The sequence below is a fragment of the Carcharhinus amblyrhynchos genome, chromosome 1, assembly GCF_965287045.1.
Source record: "Carcharhinus amblyrhynchos chromosome 1, sCarAmb.v2.hapA, whole genome shotgun sequence".
In the NCBI taxonomy this organism is placed as follows: Eukaryota; Metazoa; Chordata; class Chondrichthyes; order Carcharhiniformes; family Carcharhinidae; genus Carcharhinus; species Carcharhinus amblyrhynchos.
Window position 1 is genome coordinate 114,099,525 of NC_137324.1, and position 22,520 is coordinate 114,122,044.

General features: G+C 41.2%; 1 protein-coding gene across 2 annotated transcripts in view; it reads right to left on the bottom strand.

The window, feature by feature from the left end:
• Positions 1 to 22,520, bottom strand: part of fras1 (Fraser extracellular matrix complex subunit 1) — a 473,019-nt gene that overhangs the window by 266,958 nt on the left and 183,541 nt on the right. For both annotated transcript variants that reach the window (XM_080191292.1, XM_080191285.1), the window contains exons 7-12: positions 18,499 to 18,582; positions 17,709 to 17,810; positions 15,126 to 15,317; positions 11,636 to 11,725; positions 5,447 to 5,485; positions 4,380 to 4,527 (exon numbers count right to left, since the gene is read on the bottom strand). In XM_080191292.1, coding sequence (XP_080047418.1) covers positions 4,380 to 4,527; positions 5,447 to 5,485; positions 11,636 to 11,725; positions 15,126 to 15,317; positions 17,709 to 17,810; positions 18,499 to 18,582 — 655 coding nt within the window. The remainder of the gene's footprint in view (positions 1 to 4,379; positions 4,528 to 5,446; positions 5,486 to 11,635; positions 11,726 to 15,125; positions 15,318 to 17,708; positions 17,811 to 18,498; positions 18,583 to 22,520) is intronic.

The window sequence follows — 22,520 nt, forward strand, 5'->3', positions numbered from 1 at the left end:
ATTTGCCCTATCACCACCCCTTTCCCACATGGCTCTCCTTCCACACTGGCCCCCTTTGTCTTCATCAGGCCACCATCCACTTCTCTACCTTGGTTGAAATTTGGACCTTGATCACAATGGCCACAAGAGTCCCACAGCATAGGGCTGTCTAGATCTAGGATTTGCTCAACTTTAAATCAGGTCCGGCTTTATCTCTCAGCTTCCAAGGAGTTGCAAGCTCCACAAGGCCAAAAACTGACACACTCTCTTAAGCTACTTTTCCAAACATTAAGCAACCTTGCATGCTAGCTGTATCCTAATTGAATTCACAGAGATACTCAAAGCAAAGAATCCCACTTAGCTCCACTCATCTCCATGGCAATGTGACACTCACAGCTTCTTTCCAGTGTTATGAACAATAATTTTAACCTGAATTACTCTAGATATTTGAACGTTAAAAAAGGGAAAAACACATTCAGTTTCATTTAGATTTTTGTTAGTGAACCTTGGTGCTTGGATAGATTTGTCACTGATAGGTTTCAGGTCTTTTGGGTTTGTTTGTATATATACAGTTTTAATGAAGTTTTACAAGCACTGAAGTGAAGGAGATCGATTAAAGAGGGTTGGAATTTCAGTGGTTGAGAAAATAGAATAACAATAGAAAAAGCTGTGACAGCTTTTCATTTCATTTGTCGGACATGGACATCACTGACTAGGCCAGCATTTATTGCCCTAGTTGCCCTTGAGAAAGTAGTGGTGAACTGTCTTCTTGAAACGCTGCAGCCCAGGTGCTGCAGGTTGACCCACAAGGCCATCAGGATTTTGACCCTGTGATTGCGAAGGAGCACCATACATTTCCAAGTCAGGATTGTGAGTGGTTTGGAGGGAAACTTGCAGGTGGTGGTGTTCCCATGTATCTGATATCTTTGTCTTTCTAGGTGGAAATGGTCATGGGTTCTGGTAGATAGTACACATTGCTGCAACTAATCATTGATGGTGGAGGGAGTGGATATTTGTGAATGAGATGCCAATTAAAAAGGCTGCTTTGTCCTGGATGGTGTCAAGCTTTTTGAGTGTTGTTGGAGCTGCACCTACCCTGGCAAATGGGGAGTATTCCATCACACTCCTGACTTGTAGATGGTGGACGAGCTTTTGGGAATCAGGAAGTGAGTTACTTGCTGCAGTATCCCTGGCCTCTGATCCGCTCTGATAGTCACTGTCTTTATGTGGCAAGTCCAGTTGAGTTCCTGGTCGATGGTAACCCCAAGGATGTCAACAGTGGGGGATTCAGTGATGGTGACATCATTGAATGACAAAGGGCTATAGATAGAGTGTCTCATATTGGTGATGGTCATTGCCTGGTATTTGTGTAGCATGAATGTTACTTGCCATTTGTCAGCCCAAGCCTGCATGTTGTCCAAATTTTGTTGTATTTGAACATGGACTGCTTCAGTGTCTGAGGAGTCATGAATAGTGCTGAACATTGTGCAATCATCCGCCAACATGCACACTTCTGCCCTTATGATGGAGGGAAGGTCATTGGTGAAGCAGCTGAAGATGGTTACACCTAGGACACTACCCTGAGGGACTCCAAATGTCCTGCAGCCAAGAAAGCTGACCTTCCACAACCATCTTCCTATGTGCCACGTATAACTCCAGCCAGCAGAGAGTCTTTCCCTGATCCAGTGACACAGATGCAGAAGAGACAGGGTGTGTTCAGTGTGAGTCAGAAAAAGAAGACAATGATTTTTAAGATGAGAAGAAAATCAGCAATGCTAATGGGACAGTAGTTAACTGAATAATTAGTTATGGAACTCAGTAAAATGACCAGTTTAGCTGAGATACTACCAGGTAATGTTTAAAAGTTTAGTAAACTAATTGCTTTGCAGTTGTAGAAACAGTGAGTTCAGAGGCAAAAAAATGCTGAAAATTTTCAACAGATCTGACAGCATCAGTAAAGGGAGAACGGAGCCAACTTTGAGCCTGGGTGTACCTTCGTCAGAGCTGAGTTTAGATGTGATTTCTGGGTGTGTCGGGGAGAAATGTGAGTTGGGTGAGAAGTATGAAGTGAATGCTCAAGATTTCACTGGAAGAAAACTGTTTGCAGCTGTGCTAGTCCCAGCGAGAAGCCTTGTGTCAAGCTGGTGCTAAAGCTTCACTGGTTTATGCCTCTACAAAGATATTGCGCGAGTAGAGGAATAGTGAGAATTTGAATTGTCTTCTTGTGATCTTTCCAACCTTATTGTCTCGTGCATTTAGGGTAGGTTGCTGAATGAGAAACCAAATGGCAAGGATGGAGAGGTCCCTTTTCTCAGATTAATAAGAACACATCAGCGGGTTTATTATGGACAAGGGGGAGGGCAAGGTAGCTTCAATAGGATATCAAGAAGTCAAAAGTGATTAATTTTGCAATAAGGCAGCAAGAAGATTTTGACAGCTATTAAAATACTTTAAAATGTTGAAAATAAGTAAATGCTATTCACACAGGGGGTTAATTTTACAAATTTGTGATCATAATATGGGGTTCACCACTGGGTTCACAAATTTGGGAGTAGAGCAAGCGCCCAACAGATTTCTGGTCAATTCCCAAAACATTCTTCTGGTGGGTGAAGTTGCAAACCGTTTACACAAACATGCAAGATGCCCCGACGTAATACCATTTTATGTTCTACATTATTGAATTCAAGTTGAAATGATTCAGGTTTCTGACCAGCCATTACAACAACCAACTGCTTCAACCATTGTAAAACTGCCCCTCTGATTTGGCCAATTTCCAAAATGAACAGGTCTACTTGTGTTCAAGTTTTAAAAGGTTCCTCTGTTATCCACAGCTGGATGCTGAGGTTGTATTGTGCGTGCAGTACAATAGGGCAGGACACTGGAGCTTGCATCATACAACATATTTGTGTAAGCATTTGTAAGGCATTTAAATACATTGCCCACTTTTGAGTGGATGTATCCTGAGCCAGTCTTGGTGGAAAAGGGAGATGCAGAGCCTCAGAGCTCCAGGGACCTGGGTTCGATTTCCCAATTGGGTCACTGACTGTATGGAGTTTGCACATTCTCCCTACGTCTGCATGGGTTTCCTTGACGTGTTCTGTTTCCTTCCACAGTCCAAAGATGTGCAAGTTAGGTTGATTGGCCGTACTAAATTGACCCTCAATGACCAGGGATGCTTACATTAGAGGGATTAGCGGATTAAATATGTGGAGTTATGGGGATAGGGCCTGGGTGAGATTGCCAGTGCAAACTCGATGAGCCAAATTGCCTCATTGCACTACAGGTATTCTAAATAATTCTAAAACAAAGGCAGCAGAGCAACTTAAGGCTGTTCTGCGGTATTCCACGGAATCTGACTCCCGAGGGTTACTCTAGCAGGAACTTGAGGTGTGCATCTCTTTTTTAGATCTATATACATTAATTGCAAACAAAATACAACTGTGCATACAAACTATATCACAAATCTGTCAGAAAAATGGCAGTTTGAATCTGCTCTTTTATTCTGTCACATAAACTTCACATTTACTTGTAAAATGATGACAGTAATATATAATTTCAGTCAGTTAACATGCCCAGTTATTAAACTGAAACCTACTGAACAACATAAGTATATGCATCATTAGGTCTGGCAGGCTCTGTGGAGAGAGAAACAGAGTTAATGTTTCAAGTCCATTTGACTCTCTCAAAACATTAACTCTGTTTCTCTCTCCACAGATGCTGCCAGACCTGCTGAGCTTTTCAGCATTTTCTGCATTTGTTTCAGATTTCCAGCATCCACAGTATTTTGATTCCACTACAGACATCACTACCCTGCTTCTATAAATTTAATTCCCAGCATTGGTCTAACACCATATTGATCAACTTTGATTTCACTTCCTGTAAAATAGGTGTATTTATGTAAAATGTTAATGTAAATAATGACAATTACTTAGCAAGTGAATGATTCTTTTAAAAAGTAACTAAACACACTAAACGTAGGTCTTCTTGTTTGTAACAGGATAGCATGATCATGAAACTCATACTGCAATTCCAGATAATTCTGCTTCCATCTTGACAGCTGCAGCTTTGATTTAGATTTATTTATTTATATATAATACATATACACACAAGTGCATGTTTGGGTGCTCAGACACGCACATAGTCAGCCTTGCACAGGCACGCATAGACACACACAGACTTCTACCAGCAGAATTTTTAATCAAACGTAAAAAGGAAATGAGGTTATTTATAAATAATATGGACAGCCAGGGTGTTAGAACTATAATCTGTAGTCAGGTTGCAACCATCTTTTCTGATATGTTTAAAAATTAATTAAAAACACAAGTTACATAATGCAAAATTCTCCGGACTCTCTTATTTTTCTCCAGCCACTCTTAGATAAATGGCAGATAGACACAAACCTGGTTGGCATTCAAGGCAACATTCTCCTTTCACTTCAACAGCAAGAGTCCCAACTGGGCAGAGAGGGCAGGAGCGCTTATAACAGGTCACCTGTGAATCGCGGCATTCACATTCTTTACAAAGGCCTTCCTTCCATTTCTCACCATTCTATTTTAGGAAAGATTTAAAAAGGCGTAGCATTTTTAATGGAATAAATGATTTTGATCTAAGATTTATCAAGAAGTTAATGCACACAAAAATATGTACAGAATTCCCAAAGCAAACCTGAGAGACAATACCTGATTCATATTAAAGACAGACAAGGCATTGAACTGGATTCTTTATTAGGATATTAAAATGGTCCTCATTTGAATCTTAATTTAGGAGGGCAAAGTTTAGTTTAATAAAGACATCAGATATCAACAACTACAAAAGACTACGCTGAGTGGAACTATAAAGAGATGTATATGTACAGTTTTCTTAGGAAAATGGAAATAATTACAACTTCAATACCCAGCAGTAAAAATCTCAAAAGACCATGTGATAAAAAGGGATTTGGATTATTTAATTGTGGCAAATCTGTGACTGGTTCATGTTAAAAAGCTAAAAAAATGTATTTATTAGTCACAAGTAGGTTTACATTCACATTACAATGAAGTTATTGTGAAAATCCCCTAGTCGCCACACTCCGGCACTTGTTCAGGTACATTGAAGGAAAATTTAGCAGGATCAATCCACCAGCCTGTACATCTTTGAACTGTGGGAGGAAATCAGAGCACATGGAGGGGAGAATCTGCAAATTCCAAATAGACAGTGATTGACCCAAGTCAAGAATTGAACACAGGTCACCCACAGTGAGGCAGCAGTGCTAACCACTGTGCCACCACTTAGGAGCAAGCAAGAGTTCTAGGTTCTTCTTACAACTTGGAAGAACCTACAGCTCTTGCTTGCTCCTAAGTGCATGCATGATTTCTAGACCTCCGACCAAACAATGGAGTTTCTGAGTTAAACAATTATCATTTCAGTTCTGACATTGTTTAATCATTGCTGCCATTTCACTCAAAGGATCACAAAACAATTTATATACCTGCAGATGTTTTTCACCTTTCAAATCTGAGTGATGCATCTGAGAGAAAAGAAAGGCAATTATTCATAAATTATGCACAAAAACATTTCTTTTGATACGAACATCAGCCTCAAACATGATGAATTTTAATTTTAACCATTCAGCCTCTAATCTGGTGGCTCAGTCATTAAAGAATCAATTGAAATCAATGGAATAATAATTGGATGAATTTTATAACAATCAATGCCTCATTTCACTATCACCTTCGTGATGATTGCAGATTGATCCTTAAAGGGACAAAGTAAAGGTCACATGACAGCAGGAAACCAATAAGGGAGCATGGGCTTCTGTCCTCAAGAGTCATCTCAGGAACTGATTGCAGCCTTGTGGCTATAAGCCTCTGTATAGTTTTTACCTGTAAATAAACGAGTTGCGTTTTCTCTAAACAAGTGACAAGTGTCTTTACAAACAGCCACGTAATCAAGATGAAAACTTACTCAATATGTTAGTTTTCTTTTCTATGAATCTACATTTTTGAATTTTCTTTGCATATCCTTACATTCTTTACTCTGAACTGGCAATAACTATTCAGCACAGAATGTTCCTGCACTATTGGATCAAACATTACATATCATACCTCCAAATTATGCTTTTAGTGCTCCTTCATGTGCATTATCAATTGTTAACACATCAAAATCTTGGTTTACTTTTCTTTTGACAGACCAAAGCTGCAAATTAGGTTTCATATTATCATATTGTTAATCAAATGGAAAAGAACAAACTGACACACTGGCAAAAGATATTAAACTAATATCAAACACTCCAATTGCCAAATTGCTTTAATGCTTAGGTCAGATAAAATGGAGACCATAAACAAACATTTCTCTCAGCAACTGACAAAGAAACTGCCTTGTAATTATTAACCACAGAATTACTATTAAAATATTTCTGTTAGCAACCCAGATATTTTCCTTAAACTTACCATGACAGATTTTCCTGTTAAATATGAATAGTCAAATTAAAAAAACAGGTGGGCAGGTTACATTTGAAGTTTTCATTAACAGCAAACTTAGAATATAAGGGAAAAATTATTTTTTTTCAACTTAACCCAGCACCTACCAACTACTGTACATTGTGGCAAAGGACTGCAACAATTTCCCTACTCCTTTCACGTGGGGACTCCAGCAGCATCATGAATGCCCCCAGCAGCATCCCAAATTGCTAAAAAGTGCCTAATCAAAAGATGAAGTGCTGTTCGTCAAGCTTGCATTGGGCTTCACTGGAATACTAAAGTGAATACGCTACTTTCCACACTGGTGCTTCTGACATGGTTTCCTTTCTCCTCGCCGTAGTTAATAGGACCCTTGACCCTGTCCGGCCCATTTACTGCACTTTCCTTTCCTCCCAGAACAAAAACAGAGTTCCCCTTGTACTCACTTTCCACCCCACCAGTTCCACATTCAATGGACCATATTCCATAATTTCTGTCACTTCCAGCATGATGCCACCACCACATACATCTTCTCCTCCCTTCTCTGTCAGCGTGCTAAAGAGACTAATTCCTCTGTGACACCCTGGTCCAATCCTCTATCATCCCTAACATCCATCTTCTTCCTGCGAAATTACAGGGGCTTTATCCCTGCTTTTGCACCTTCCCTCTAACTATCCAAGGGCCCAAAGCAGGCAAATACGCTTCTTTCAACTGTACTTCTTTCAGTTTCGTATACTGTATTTGCTGCTCACAAGCAGTTTCCTCTACACTGGAATACCTTCACACAATCTGACAACATGACCTCGACTTGTTTGCTTGCCATTTTATTTTGCTACACCCTAAAGTCTGTCCACCATCTCTACAAGGCACAAGTCGAGAGTGTGATGAAATATTCCCCACTTGCGTCGATGAGTGCAGCTCCAACAACACCCAAGAAGTTCAACATCATTCAAGACAAACTTTACTGACACTGCATTCACAAATATTCACTCCCTCCACCACCGACGAACATTGGCGGCTGTATGTACCATTTACAAGATTCACTGCAGCAATCCATGAAGATTCCGTAGACAGCACCTCCCAAGTCCACCACCTCAAACAACTAGAAGGACAAAAAAAGCAAATGCATGGGAACAACACCACCTGCAAGTTTCCCTGCAAGCGAGGCACCATCCTGACTAGGCAACAAATAGGCATTCCTTCACTATTGCTGGGTCAAAGTCCTGGAACTTCTGAAAAGCACTGTGGGTGTTCCTACAGTATATGGACTGCAAAGGTTCAAGGCAGCACATCACACCTTCTGAAGAACAATTAGGGACGGGCAATAATGCTGGCTTAGCCAGTGGCGCACACATCCCATGAACAAATCTAAAAGAAAAATCATATTTCCACCTCTTTTTAGTGCCAAACAAGTAGTGAATTCAAATTGAATTCCTTTTTATCCACTTACTGAAATTTTCCAGCAATTTGCTTTTATTCCTTTTTTTAAACTGAAATTGCTTCTACAATGTTCAAATAGTGCACAAGTGGATTGTTCATCAAGTCTAAGCCTACTGAAATACCACTTTTCAATGAGCCTTCTAGGCAGCCAAGTCTTTGCAAGTTCCAATAGGTTTATGTCTGTAATTGACTGAATAAACACTAATTCTTGGAAGAAGCCACATCTATGTCAACCAAAAACCTGATTCAATGGACTATCAACTAACTGTGGATGTGTCACAAGACATACTTGTTTAGACAGCAAAACCCTGAAGAACTATTGCCTGATCTATCAGGATACTCAGTAGCTTTCATTTCTACAGGCAGTTGATGAAATGTAGCAGACATCCAACTCACTTCTTCCTCCCACCAGGTAACCACTTGTAAGCAGCACAGAGTTAGCAAGTAGAAGGCACATATACACATTTTGGGTAAAGGAGAAGCATCAGGGCTAAGCACAGTGATCACATATGCATTGTACAGAGCTAGTGTGAATATTAACTTGAACTCCAATGTGTAAAAAGTTATTTTAGGATGAAATGAACTCAGAATAAGGCTGCAGTGATAGTTATGGAATTTGAGAACTTGATAGGCTGCTGCAGCCAGTTTGGGCCAAATGGCTTTCTTCGGCACTGCACCAATTCAACGTGGACAATAATGCTTTATTGGTGAGGGCATGAATACACTGCAGTTGTCTGATGCTCACGGTTAGTTCAAAAGCTTAAATAACTATATCATTATTCAACTATTTTCTGCAGATTAAAGGCGTAACCAGTTTCCTGGGCAAACAAGTCTTCAGTTGCCTGACTGATGTCATCATTTGCTGCTGGCTACTGCCCATTCTCCTGTCTGCCCCATGCATGGCTGAGCAGGTGATTGACTCAGCAGGCAACAGCTGGACAGCTTGGATAGCTTGTGCTGCAACACTTCCCCCATGGTTTGGGGCTTCCAAAACTTTGTTTCAGGGTGCTGATAATCTGGTCCACTAAAACTCTTCTAGCCAGGTGTACCTTGTAATATTGTTCTTCACGTCTTCTCCATTGATTCCTCAATGAGGTAAGCAGCCATAGTAGGTAACGTTTGTGCCTAGCAGATTGCCATCTAATCTTCCTGGCTCTTAAGATGATAATGGTGGCTTTGTAGATTGGTGTAAAATGAGCCACTGCCAGGGTCATAGATATTCTTGTGAAAGATTCCATGTATATTGGTGATATACTTGTAGCACATTTGTAACGTAGAATGCCATCTATGCATAATATGGTGATATTGGAAGCTGAAACTTGTATAGCACGTTCTCTCATGTTTGTGAGGGTTTACTCCCAGTGCTCCAATTTCCTCTCACAGTCCAAAAGAAATACTGGTTAGCTAAGTACTGGCCATGTTAAATTCTCCCTCAGTGTACCTGAACAGGCACTGGAGAATGGCGACTAGGGGATTTTCACAGTAACTTCATTGCAGTATTAATGTAAGCTTACTTGTTACACCAATAAAACTGAATAATTTGGATCTCAGTGATTACCCACAATTTGGGAAGTCCAGACAGAATGTGTGAGGGTTCCATGGGAGTACAGATGTACAGTTTGCTAACAATACATCAATGACCAAAACAAGCAAAAGAATTAGTAAAGAAGTAGGTGAAATAATTTTCAGGTTAAAAAGAGCCTTTTTAGAGCTTGTGATTAAAGCTACTTGATAGTTGATGAACTATTTTGAAGCCAATTTGACAAAGTAGGCTCCTTTAAATAGCAATGAGATTTCTAACCAATTAAACAGGCATAATGATGTCTGTGAGGGGTATCTGTAGTCCTTTGCTTTTCTTCAAAGAATGCCATGGGATCTTTTATGTCCAACTGAGAGGAGTTCCATATCACAACTGAGAGGAGGCGGGGTATTGCTTTAACATTTCATCTGAATGCTAGTACTCACAGCAGAAGTAAAAAGAGTTTGTCTTGATTATCTGCTCAAATCTAGAATGCAGCTTGAACACACAATGTTCTAATTTGGAGGCAAGGGTTTGACCATTGCACCAAGGTTAACATCTAAAGCAGCAACACCAAACAAATCTACTTCAACATGAGGGAAAAACATATTTTGTAGCACCAGTTTTACTTGGAGCACTGTTCGGGCCCCCAGTGCAATCTAAGGTTGTTAGGGGGAGACGGGAAATGTGGATCTCAACATGTGCAGATCATCCATGATCTTACTGCTTGGTGGCGCAGGCTTAAGTGGTCGAACAGCCTGCATCTGCTCCTGTTTCGTATGTTGTAAAATTATGACAATTGGAACACAGAACGAGCTGCACAGTAATTCTATATTGGAGAGCAATAGAATCAACTTGTCATTTGGATTCCTAAATAAAATCTATGCAAAGTAGCTTAAGTTTATTATAATCCTTTTTGCTTCCATTTAATCCTTCAGGAATTATAACAGGTAATTTTGTATTGCTGGGAAGTGTGGCCCAGTAGAGGCACAAATTGGAAATTTGGATCTATGTTGTGCATAATCCCTTGACTACTGATTTAAACAGTCAGAGAACCATTTAGTGTTCACCTAAAATTTCACGATGCTTAGCAATGCTCCCCACCAGGAGCACAAGTTAGATAATTGAATGTACAATGTCCTCATTCAATTTATTCATTCAAATAGTTCTACTGAACTTAATTTCATAAGTTAATCAAGCATACTTAAATGTTCAAATTTTAGTAACCAATGACTGGATATACATGTCAAAACTATTGAGTGGGCTACATATGATTATATAGAAACTCAATCCCCTGAATCTAACTATTGTGAGACACGGCAACAAAAATTAACTGTTTTTGACTACTCTTTATGGTGGGGATGTTCTTCATGTTCCATTCATGGTACGTAATCAGATTGAAAACCATTCGTAGTTCATATTTCTGTACCTCGTGTACCTCAAGGCAACATTGCAAGATATATTTGAAAATTTGGAAAGTCAAAGTCAAGAATGCAGTGGCAGAACGGAGGGGCTCTAGGATATGAACAACCACACCATGCTTCCTCCATCACTTTATAAATTTTTTAGTTGAATAAAATAGCACTGGAGAATTCCCCCATCTTCATTTCTTTCCCAGTATCCTCTGCCATCCGTCTTGTTCTTCAGCCTGCAAGTCTAATTGTTCTTCGCTTTGCTGGATTTAATTGTCACTCCTCCAATCTTAGCTCTAAATTCCTCTTTTAACATTCTTCGCTGGGGCCTTAGTCCCTAGGTAATTCTAGCTTTATCTTTGGCTCTAAACACGACAAGTTCTATGCCCTTTGAAATAGTGACAGAACTATGTTGGGTGGAGGGGAGGCAATGTTACGGAGCTGCTCACAAAGACAAATTTTCATAGGCTACTACTAATATCTGGACTTCGTATAATCCCAAATCTTCAGTTCCAGTTCCACGTTATCAGGAAGTACCAATAAACATTTCCTGGGATAATAGAAAGAAAGTGGTCTGAATATCTAAGGCTTGTAAGATTCGAACCTAGACCAATAACTTCCCAGTTTAGCTAACAGCTTTGCAAACAGGTGCACAAGAAGAGGGGGGGGGGGGGGGTGGATCAGGTGCAAATCATGCATTTGATCTAGTCCTCTGGTTTTAACAAAGTAATTCAATCATTCCTTCATTGGATTATGATTAGTTCCTCTGTATGCACACAACCGTGCCATCCTCAAAACATTTTCCATTTGATTCTGAGCATACTCTACACATATTGAGATGGACTTACCTCCTTGACTTGTTCTCTATAAACACAGTAACTACCAACCGACACACATTCAGGACAGCATTTTCCAGGCAAATGTAACAATTCTTCACCCTGCAGATAATTACAAACATTTACTTAAATCTGATAATGATTACCACAACTTATACTGCAAGTCTAAAAACACACACTGCCAAAGGAACACATTAATAGTAATAGTTTCGGCCCAAAGTTCCATGAGCCTTCTTCACCGCAAAAGTGTAAGAGTCACAAAACTAGTCAACAGCATACAGGCAGATAGTTGTATGGAATAAATTGGATTAAATAAACTCTCAGCAGGCAGAGATGCCATATTGAAATGGTAATGATGACCTCAAAATGGAATATTAATTGGTGAACAGATGCCAAGATATCTTTAAAGGTGGTAGGAGTGCCAATGAAGAATAGACCTCAGCATAACAAACATCTGAAGAGATATAAAAAAAATTCTGAAGGCCATCTTTGGTTGATCAAGCATGTGGGATGGCCAGAGAACAATAAAGAGATAACGTTTTAATAAGTAAGGGCAAGAGCCACTGGTAGGCGGCCTTTATGACCACTAACATGTTTAATTATTTACCCCGCATGCTTGTATCCTAATTATATGTCCAATGCATGCGCTTACAAATGGATACAATTCTTACTTCACATAATTTAGCATATAAATGTACGACACAATGGTCGTGACAGCTTTGAGCTGTAGGCAACGCAATTCATAAGGGCCAATAAATTTGTTGTTTAAGAATGAAATTGACATTAATCTCATCATCCTTGCCTGTATGGGGTTTGTATTCATGTGTTGATAAATAAAAATGATTAATTAGATGTGCTTCTGTTGCTCGAGTCCATGGACCCATATTAAAATGAATATTAAATATTAAAATATTAATTTAAAATACGCTTTTTCCTAAACACTGAAACAATTCACTAAAATCCCAAATTGTGGCATTGCGATTTATTTAAATAGCCAGGATGAGAAATCCAACTGAAATGGAAAGGGTGATCACTGACTACCCAGCAGAAAATCAGAGTAGCATATTGTTGGTTGAGCCAAAACTTCTTTAATGTCTGAAATAGGAGTGATAAAATTTTAACTCAATTCTGTGGGATTGAATACTTTTCCTTCTCATGGTGCAGAGAGTCCTCAGCAGATGTGACTTCTTCTGGAACCTAACAAGGGTGCAATGGGCATAATTCCCAGCCAAATCCAGAAATACAAAAAAAGCTGGCAGAGGTGGTGGAGAAATTATGCCAAAAACTCATGGCCAGGATTCTCCCAAAAAAATTCTAAGTTCCCAACATGCGGGAAATTGGGAGTAAAACCTGCCTGTTTTTTCCCCACGTGATTTCCAGAATGAAACGCCAATGCTCTGTGCATCACAGTACCCTAGCAGGATTCTCTCTGAAAATCAGGGGCCTATTCCCACCCAGAAGGTCAGCAGCATAGTGACGAGTGGGCCAAAGCTTATGTGCTGATCTGTCAGCGTAGAGATCGGCGCATGCACAGCGACCTCCCCCTCCTCACTTGCCAGCCTCCAGATCACTAGCCAGCCCCACAAACCCCCTGACCACTGGTCTTTTGGACCTCCTAGGATAAGCCCCTCCCCCCGGCAGTCCCAACCCACCCACTGAACCCAATGACAACTCCCGATCTCCCCCCAACAATTTCAAACACCCACTCCCTCCCTACCCACCTGAATGGCCAGCCCAGATTGCCCTAACTCCCTCCTTCCCTCCCCCCCAACCAATCCCAATGGCAAAGTGGCAGCAGGTTCCCCCCCATTACGCCCTGCCCCTCTGGCCTCACCCCTTTGGTACTGCCTGGTGTTGATGGGCAGTGCCAAGGTGCTCCTTGGGCATTGCCAGGGTGCCAGGCTGGGGGAGCCAGGCTGGCACTGCCCAAGGAGCACCACCTGCCTCCCTTACCGCTGACTTCCTGGACAGGTGCCTCAATGGTCTCTCCTCCCTCCAGCAGTGTCAGTCTGTCTGTTCCCCTTTAACGTGGACCTAGAGAATTCAATCCTGGGCCCGCTAATCTTATGAAAGTGTCAATTACCATTACATTTCCATATGATAATCAGCTATGCGCCATAGCTGACTACATCAGAAATCCTTGCCACGGAGAAGCGCAGAGGCCATAACACCCAGCAGGAAGCCTGCAAAACAACCACCGCTGATGTCTCCCGGCTATTCGAGCAGTGCCCCATACATCTCTCCAATCGTAATTTAGTCTACATGATGCACAGGTGGAAACAAGGTCTAACTCCAAATTCTTGTCCCTACCCCATCCCTCCCACAAGCCATTGAACTACATCTCTGAATGTGTTCCATAACAAGATGTTCCACTTTAAACTATCCTCAGGTATATTTTAATGAATTTGTGCAGGTACAATGTCAAAATAACGGCAAATCTTTATCTTTGTTGGCCTACAAAACATATCTTGTGATTCTCTTCAGAAGCAACTCTTCTGTTCTGATTGTTTTGGATATTATCAAATTGTGCAAGATAACATTTGTATATTTTCAATTGGGGTGTGTGAAGGGGGGAGGGGCAAGTAGCATCTCTCACAGGTGGATTCTCTGAACCATTGAAATAGCTCATGCTGTATTTGTCTGCACCTTCTTCCACCTGTTAACTGTGGCTCCAAGTTGTTGTTAGCACACACACTGGCTGTAGCCTGGTAAACTGCTGTCAAGGGCAGGCCAAACCTGGTGAGAACAGCCAGCGGGTCTCCAACTCTTGATGATTCTTGAATTTGTTGACTCTGGTGTGCGAAGACTGACTCCATTGGGTTAGATGGATGAGACCATTTCAGGCTCAATGGCCGTCAAGGCAGTTCAGCACAGTCTTGTAGAATACACAGAATTCAACAAGCCACAGATGATGTCCTGGTCATCTACCAAATCCAGATCTATCCCTAGCCATCCAGTTAGTCTCACCACTGGACCAAGATAGGTCAGGCTGACGATGTGCAACTCTCCCTCACCACAATCCAACTTATGGGTAAATCACGTTTATCAACTTAACATGATGAAGATGGCTATCTTCACCTCAAAGGATGAACAATGTATTTTCAACTTTACCTGCTTTGTGTACAGGCCAGACAATACTGAACCTGAGATATCAATACTTGATGAGTCAAGTTTCAAGTAAATGTAATATGCATGTGGCTGGGAGGAGGGTAAAATTTGCTTCAAGATGAATCAGTGCATTGATTACAGAAAAGTAATGAATTTTTCTTTGATTTAAGTTAGATGATATGATACCAATTGTCATTGTCAGCCGGATATTGTAAATATTTCAGCAATATGCCCACTTTCAGAATGCCAAAATTCATGATATGCAGATAATTCAGAATAATTGACCTGAAGACCTGAATATTTCTAGCATTTCATTCAGATGATTTCTTTCACTGAATATAGCAAAGCCACACCACCGTAGGTAATGACAACATAGGAAAACAGGCTGCCTTACCCACGAGCATTCCACTCGGGCACATTCGGCAGTCTGACAGATGACCTGCCCCCTCTCACACATGCAGAACTCGCAGCCAGTTACATTCCACATCTCTCCGTGATACCTGATGACACCTTCATACAGGCAGTTCCCTTTTCCAGACACACATTCCTCACAACAGCGTCCAGATCTTCTGACTTTATTCAGTCCCTGTGGAAATAAATAAAACATCAAATATCAAAATGGTGATTCGTTTTGGCATCTTGAGGGTTGTACACAATGGCCCCAATACTGGGAGGGGGGGTGGGGGCAGCAGTATGCATTTCGAAAACTTGGAAGACCAGGTTCCATGTTGAATAAAAACAGAAAATATTGGAAAAACTCAGCAGGTCTAACAGCATTTTTGGAGAGAGAAGGAGAGTTAACAGTTTGACTCTGCATTATGAGGGTCATATGGACTTGAAATATGAACTTTATTTTTCTCTCCAGAGATGCTGACAAACCTGCTGAGTTTTTCCATCATTTCCTGTTTGTGTTTCAGATTTCCAATCTTCAGAGTATACTGCTTTTATTTTGGGTTTTCATCTGGTCCTGCTGAATTTAATGGCAGGTTAACACCGTTTGTTTCCGTTTCTTAGCTGCAATCAGCCGGGTTGAAGACAATCCAGCAGTAAAGTGGGTAGGCTTTGGTGCCAGGTCACAGCTGGAGGTTGCAAAGGAAGAAGAAAGGAGTCATAAAAGGGGAAGGTGGTAGAAGATTGGAGGTTTGAGACACATTTGAGGCTGGTGGCAAGGGAAAATCCAGAGGCTGGAGGGAGTTAGGTATGTTATCCTATATGTTAGGTATGTTATTTCACAACTGTAATTTTGTGTCCAATTGCAAGCCACAAATAAACATACAAAATAATTATCTTCAGCAAATTCAAAATATTAATTATATGTACCTATAAAATGCTCACGCTTTGCAAACAGACTTAAATTGAAGAACAAGTGTCACTATGACAGAATGTGAGATCTTCCTCCTTCTGCACAATTTCAAACTTTTGTTTAAAAATGCTTTTCCCTTTACACTCGAGAGTCCTTGAGTTAAATACCACAAGTTAAAACTACATGTGCATCATGCTTGGGAGGCTTGAATCTCAGCACTCCTTAACTCCATGCACAGTCTTCAGAATGACCCCACCTACATTAACAAACACACAAAGCTTCAGGGCAGCAGACAAAAGCTTCTCACAAACGTACACCATGTGACTGAAACTGCCACCAAACCCACAAACTTACATGGTTAGCAATTCCCAAACAGATTGCGATTAGTTTCCTGGGATATTTTGGAAACACCCAAAAATCTTACAGTTCTTTAATTACAAAGGGTTCATCTGCTGGGTTAGCCATATCAAACAACAGGTGGGAATGTTTAACATTTGCTCATAGCCAAAATATACCCTTTAATCAAGATGGCAAAATCTTCCACTTTGCATGAAGTTTAAGCACACTGCTGACAAAACTTTCAAGTAAGCAGAAAGACATAGCTTAGTCAGTGATGAGTCCTACAAATTTTATGAACAGCATATTTTTGAAAAGACAAGCACCTGACTGCTCACAAGACATGAAAGTGCAAGATGCAATTAAGGTAGTACACTAGGTGGATAAGGTTGTTAAGAAGGCATACGGAATTTTTTAACTTATTATCCGAGGCATGGAATACAAGAGCAGGAGGATACGTAGGAACAATATATAAAAAAATTAGTTAGGTCACAGCTTGAGTAATGTGTGAAGTTCTGGTCACCTCATTGCAGAAAGAATGCAATTGCACTAGAGACGGCACAGAGAAGCTTATGAGGATGTTGCCAGGTCTGGATAATTGCAGCTATGAGCAAAGATTGATAGGCTGGGGTTGTTTGCCTTGGAACCAAGGGGACTGAGGGTAGATTTGACTGAGATATACAAAATAGTTAGGGGTCTGGATGCAGTGAAGTTATTTGGCAGACAGCTCAGTGGCTGGGATGCATTGATTTAAAATAATTGTTGGAAGGATCAGAGGGGGATGAGGAAAAACATCCTCACCCATGAGGGTTGTCTAAAACTCACTGCCCTCAACTTATTGAAGAGATGTCCAGATATGCACCTGAATTGCCATAACCTGCAGGGCCATGTACCAAATGCTGGAAAGTGGGATTAGCCAGGGTGCCTCTTTTGTCAGTCGGGGCAGACATAATGGTCCAAATGCTGTCTTACAGTGCCATAAACTTTCTATGGTTCCAATGTAATGTTATGTTCATATTGTCAAACAATACACGTGCAAAAGCATCCTGATAACCATTGTTAATATTGCTCTGCAATTGATTTAGGGAGGACTAATCAGAAATTCCAACTTCCTTGAAGTAGATGCACTGATGTGTTGAAAAATTGCCTTTAGTCCAAAGTCCAAGAAATCCACTTCTGTAAACCAATTTCCAACATTAACACTGCCAGAGAGAGGGATAGTGCACCTCAAAATTGGCAGGGTCTCTAAATTTCCTTTTAGTACAAAGATGCAGGACAGGAAAACCTTCTTCATAATATCCCATAAATCAACATGTGCTTTACTCCACTTGTAATTACCTTTTCACAAGTCAATGATGGGCATGTCTGCGTATAACATCTAACATCACCATGGTCGCAAATACAACTAGTGCACTCATTCTTCTTCCACTGATCACCATGCTGAGGAAACAAAGAGCAGACACTTTTTAGTAAACATCCAAGACCTAAATTGTACTTTTATGGTGAATAGATATCTGAAATCTGTAAATTTGAGGGCCAATGCCATCAGTGCTGCAATAAGATCACAACGAGGATGTGGCAGAGGGAAGCAGCAAGCTGGAGGATTGAGGAAAGAAGGGGCAAAGCAGATGAGATAGTGAGCCGGAGAGGCAAATGGCAGGAAAGCAGGGAGTGGTGACTAGCAGGAGAGCGGGGAGAGGCAAGCTGCGGGAGAGCAGGAAGATGCGAACGGTGGGACAGCAGGAAGATGCAAGCGGCGTGAGAGACGAACGGCCAGAGAGTGGAGAAAGATGAGTAGCTAGAAAGCCAGGAGAGGTGAGTCAATGAGCTGTTTAATCTAGGGAAGTGGCATGCGAGTAAACAAGTATTTAGTAAGCACTATATAAACGCAAATCTTTCTCTCTTTTGCATCTCAACACAAGCAGCCTTTTCAGATGTATCGCACACTTAAACACTGCTGTCAATATAGGCATCTAAAATTCTAATCTAAGACCTTTTTAAAGGAAAAGCAGAGCCTCAGAACAGCCTACATCAGTTTTTTGTGTTGTCAGACCTGGAACTTGACTGGCAATTGAAAAATAGGCTTTAACTAATAAAATCAAAACTTGTAGATTAGCTTCAAGGTTACCTTGTACTTCTTCCCTGCCAACGTGCAGGATTTTGGCAGACATTCAGGACAGCATTTTCCAACTTGCATTACAACATCTTCATCCTGAAGTTAACGGGGAGGGAAAGTGATAAATGAGAAGCTTTAGACACTTCATTGCTCAGATTATAATTTATTAACATTTAAATTCCAAAAGATAAATATAGGAATTTAGAGACACAATAAGATTTGATTTGGGGTCATAACTGGTTGATTGGTGAAGGAAGGTTTTGGTTTCACCTCCTTCCATTCTGCTGTCACTAATTTCAATCCAAGCTTTGAATTCTTTATCATAATCCTATTGCCTTGCATTGGGAAACTTCTAAATTACACAGGAGCTTATTTTAGTACCTACAAATCCTATCTTTGAAGCACCTTCTTCCCTCTGCAGGAATCCTAATGCCTCAGGCCAGAAGTTTCTTGTTCCTGCTATTTTTTTCCCTGGGATTTGGCAGGAAAAGTGGTGGGAAACAAGAATACATCCCACCTACGGTACAGAGATTTTTTAATTCGTTCCACCCTTCAGAATTATGGCGAAACAGGAATTATTTTAATTTGTTCATGGTATGTGAGAGTCACTGGCTGGGCCAGCATTTATTGCCTATCTCTGGGCCTTTAAGAGTCAACCACATTGATGTGGGCCTGGATTTGTATCGAGGCCAAACAGCGTAAGGGTGGAAGATTCCCTTCCCTAAAGGACATTAGTGGACCAGATGGGTTTTTAATAACAATCAACAAGGGTTCCATGGTCATCAGTAGCCTTTTTAAAAGCCAGATTTCAATTAAAGTTGAATTTCACCATCTGCTGTGGTGGGATTTGAACCAGGTCTCTAGAGGATTACCTTGTGTCTCTGAAATACTTGTCCAAAACAAGTTTAAACCACATGGTTCTTTTTGCCACCTAGATACTGCTCAGGAGATGCTTTAACACCTGACATTGAGACATTTACCCAAGTCAAGTGGATGCCTCATAATATTATCAAATCCTGTTTTTACCAAGAGTAACTATTTATTGAATGGACTGAAACCACGATAAATTTTAAGATGGCCTAAATAGCAGTTCTTTAAATGGTCGAACATTTCCCCTGCAAATTGTAAAGCAGTCAGAAAGGAGGTATGTTGTCTGGAAGTGGACCAAGAGAACAATCATCTTAAACAAGTGGCAAAGTGTAAAAGGCCAATCCTGAACTACTCAAAGACAACCAAACATAATCTATTTATCCAGATGGGTGCACACTAATCAATTAAACTCATCACTTTGGACAATGAACTTCAGCTGAGAAGGTCTCCAACCCAGAGCATTCAGACAACTCACTGTAGTAAACAATTAACACAATAAACCTCAAATGAGGGTATCAAGGTCTGGTGTGACCATATTTAATAACTAGTGAGATTGTGAATAGAGGTCATTTGGCAGCAAGCTTTCATCTTAAAAACAAAAAGAAATTGGGTTTCCAGAGCGAGCCCATCTTTTTTCTCTCTCCCAAGCCCTTCTATAAATATAAGCCTTCTTGTACATGACCAGCCAAACATCACAGTCAACATCCAAATAGCGTGGTCCAAATAGCTGCAGATTTTAAAGAAAAATACAGAGATCATCTGTTAAAACTTTAAGTCACCTCTGCACAGAATCGAGGAAAAATCACTGAACAAAGTCTGAAACTGTTCTCTATGCACCCATTCCTGACTCTTCAGATGGTGAAGCAGTCCACGTCCAAATACAGCAAGACCTAAACAATATGCAGGCTTGGGCTGACAAGTGGCAGGCACATTCACACCACACAAGTGCCAGATAATAGCCATCTCCAGCAAAAGAAAATTTAAACATCTCCCTTTGGCATTCAATGGCATTACTTTGCTGAATTCCTTCTATCAACATCCTGGGGGTTTACATTGACCAGAATCTTAACTGGCCACCCACAGAGATACTGTGGCAAGTCAAAGGCTAGAAATTCTATGAAGGTTAACTCACCTCCTGATTCCTCAAAGCTGTCTACCATCAACAAGTAAAGAGTATAATGGAATACCCTCCATTTGCCTGGGTGAGTGCATCTCCAACAACACTCAAGAAGATTGACACCATCAAGCAATCCACTTATTTGGCACCCCATCCACAAACATTCACTCTGCACCACTGACACACAGTAGCAGCAGCGTGTACCATCTACAAGGCGCATGGCAGCGACTCACCAAGGCACCCTGACACCTTCCAAACTCAAGACTGCTACTATCTAGAAGGACAAGGTGACAGATGCATAGGTACATCCACCACCTGGAAATTCCTCTCTAAGCCACACATTATCTTGACCTCGAAATTGCCATTCCTTCATGGTCACTGTCAAAATCCTGGAATGCCCTCCCTAACAACATGGTAGGTTCACCTACGCCACATGGACTCTAGGAGTTCAAGGAGGCAGTTCAGCATCACCTTCTCAAGGGCAACTAAAGGTGGGCAATAAATGCTGGCCCAGCCAGCAAAGCCCACTTCCCATAAGTGAACAAAAATAAACTACAGGAATCATGGGGGCAATTCTTGCAGTTAGCTATGCAGCGGGCGGGAGACTCAAGCAGAGGCTGTTTGGCAGACTGGGTGCCAATAGCCTCTGCGAGTCTCCATACACTGTATTTCCGTTGCTAGCCTGCCTGTGCAATTGAGGCTGCAAGGGGGTGGGGGACTTCCAGAATGGGGGAAATCAGGACTGCCAGGGGTGGGGTCGAACTGGCTTGGATATGTCCAGGAGGCCAGCAATTGGACTGTGGAGGAGATCGGAGTATCAGTGATACAGGGTCATGGGGCTGGCTGGTAATCAGGTGGCCTGCAAGCGGAACCAGTGCACATGCGCCAATCTCCGCTATGACAGATCAGTGCGCATGCAGTGGCCCCCTCAGCAGTCTCTCTAGTGGGAATAGGCCTGCCCACTAATCTTTCACATGATTCACATTAGTGTACTCTGCAGTGCACAGAGTGTAGGAGATGCATTTTGAAAATCCTGCTGAAAAAATCAGCGGGACTTACCCCAATTTTTGCACAAATTTGACACTTAGAATTCTTTTGGGAGAATCCCACCCCATATATGATTGACTTTCTATTGAACATTCAAACAATTTAACCCAACTGCTCTTCTTGTAACCTACCTCTGTCTGTGTGTGTCATGGGTGCATATTTGAGTTGGAGCATTTTTATTAATTTTTCTTTATCTGCATTAAGGACAATAAGCACTATTTCCTTTTCTTTTAAATCTTACAAGAAAATCCGTCTGTGTTTATCTTTTATAGTCACAGGACTTAACAGTTAAACACTCACTAGGCTGACAAGAAAATTCTAATGGAAACACCTGTTGTGGTCAACCGCAAGGTGGGAGAGATAGCAGCCATTCTACCCCATCTCACCTGGCCGTAACAATATAATATTTATTTTACACAAAGGCAATTTGGCAATTTAAATGCCTGCTGGCCTTGACATCTGTTGTGGGCACTCTTACCAGTAACACCTGCTGGAACAGAAGTGAAGTCACAGAAGTTAAATATGAAACTTACATTTTCGGCCAGGTGCTTCTCTCGGCTGCATAGGAAACGTTTGAGATACTGCTGACCCAGACTCCAGTGTCCTCACCCTACCATTGAAACCTCGCCATATGCTTAAACACAATGCCTGTGAGCAGTCTCTGAACTGCCCAAACGTCACAGGGCAGCAGCTATTTTATGCCTGTTCTGGGTGGGCGGCTATCCAGCAAAATGTTAATGAAGTCTACTTGTTAAAATCAACTGGGTGCCTATGACAACTTCAGATTTGGCATCTTTTTCCTGCTTATCAATCAGGGCTTAAAATCTCTTGGATCTTTTGCCAATTACAACAGATGATCAGGAGAATCTCTATGGAGGTTTGATCTGTGTCTGTACTTAGCTCCTGCCAAGACCCGAGCTCACCATATAGTAAATCTTCAGTTTAAAGTAGTCTCCCACAAGGTCAATATGTGCTAGCACAGTTCAGTTATACGTCCTGA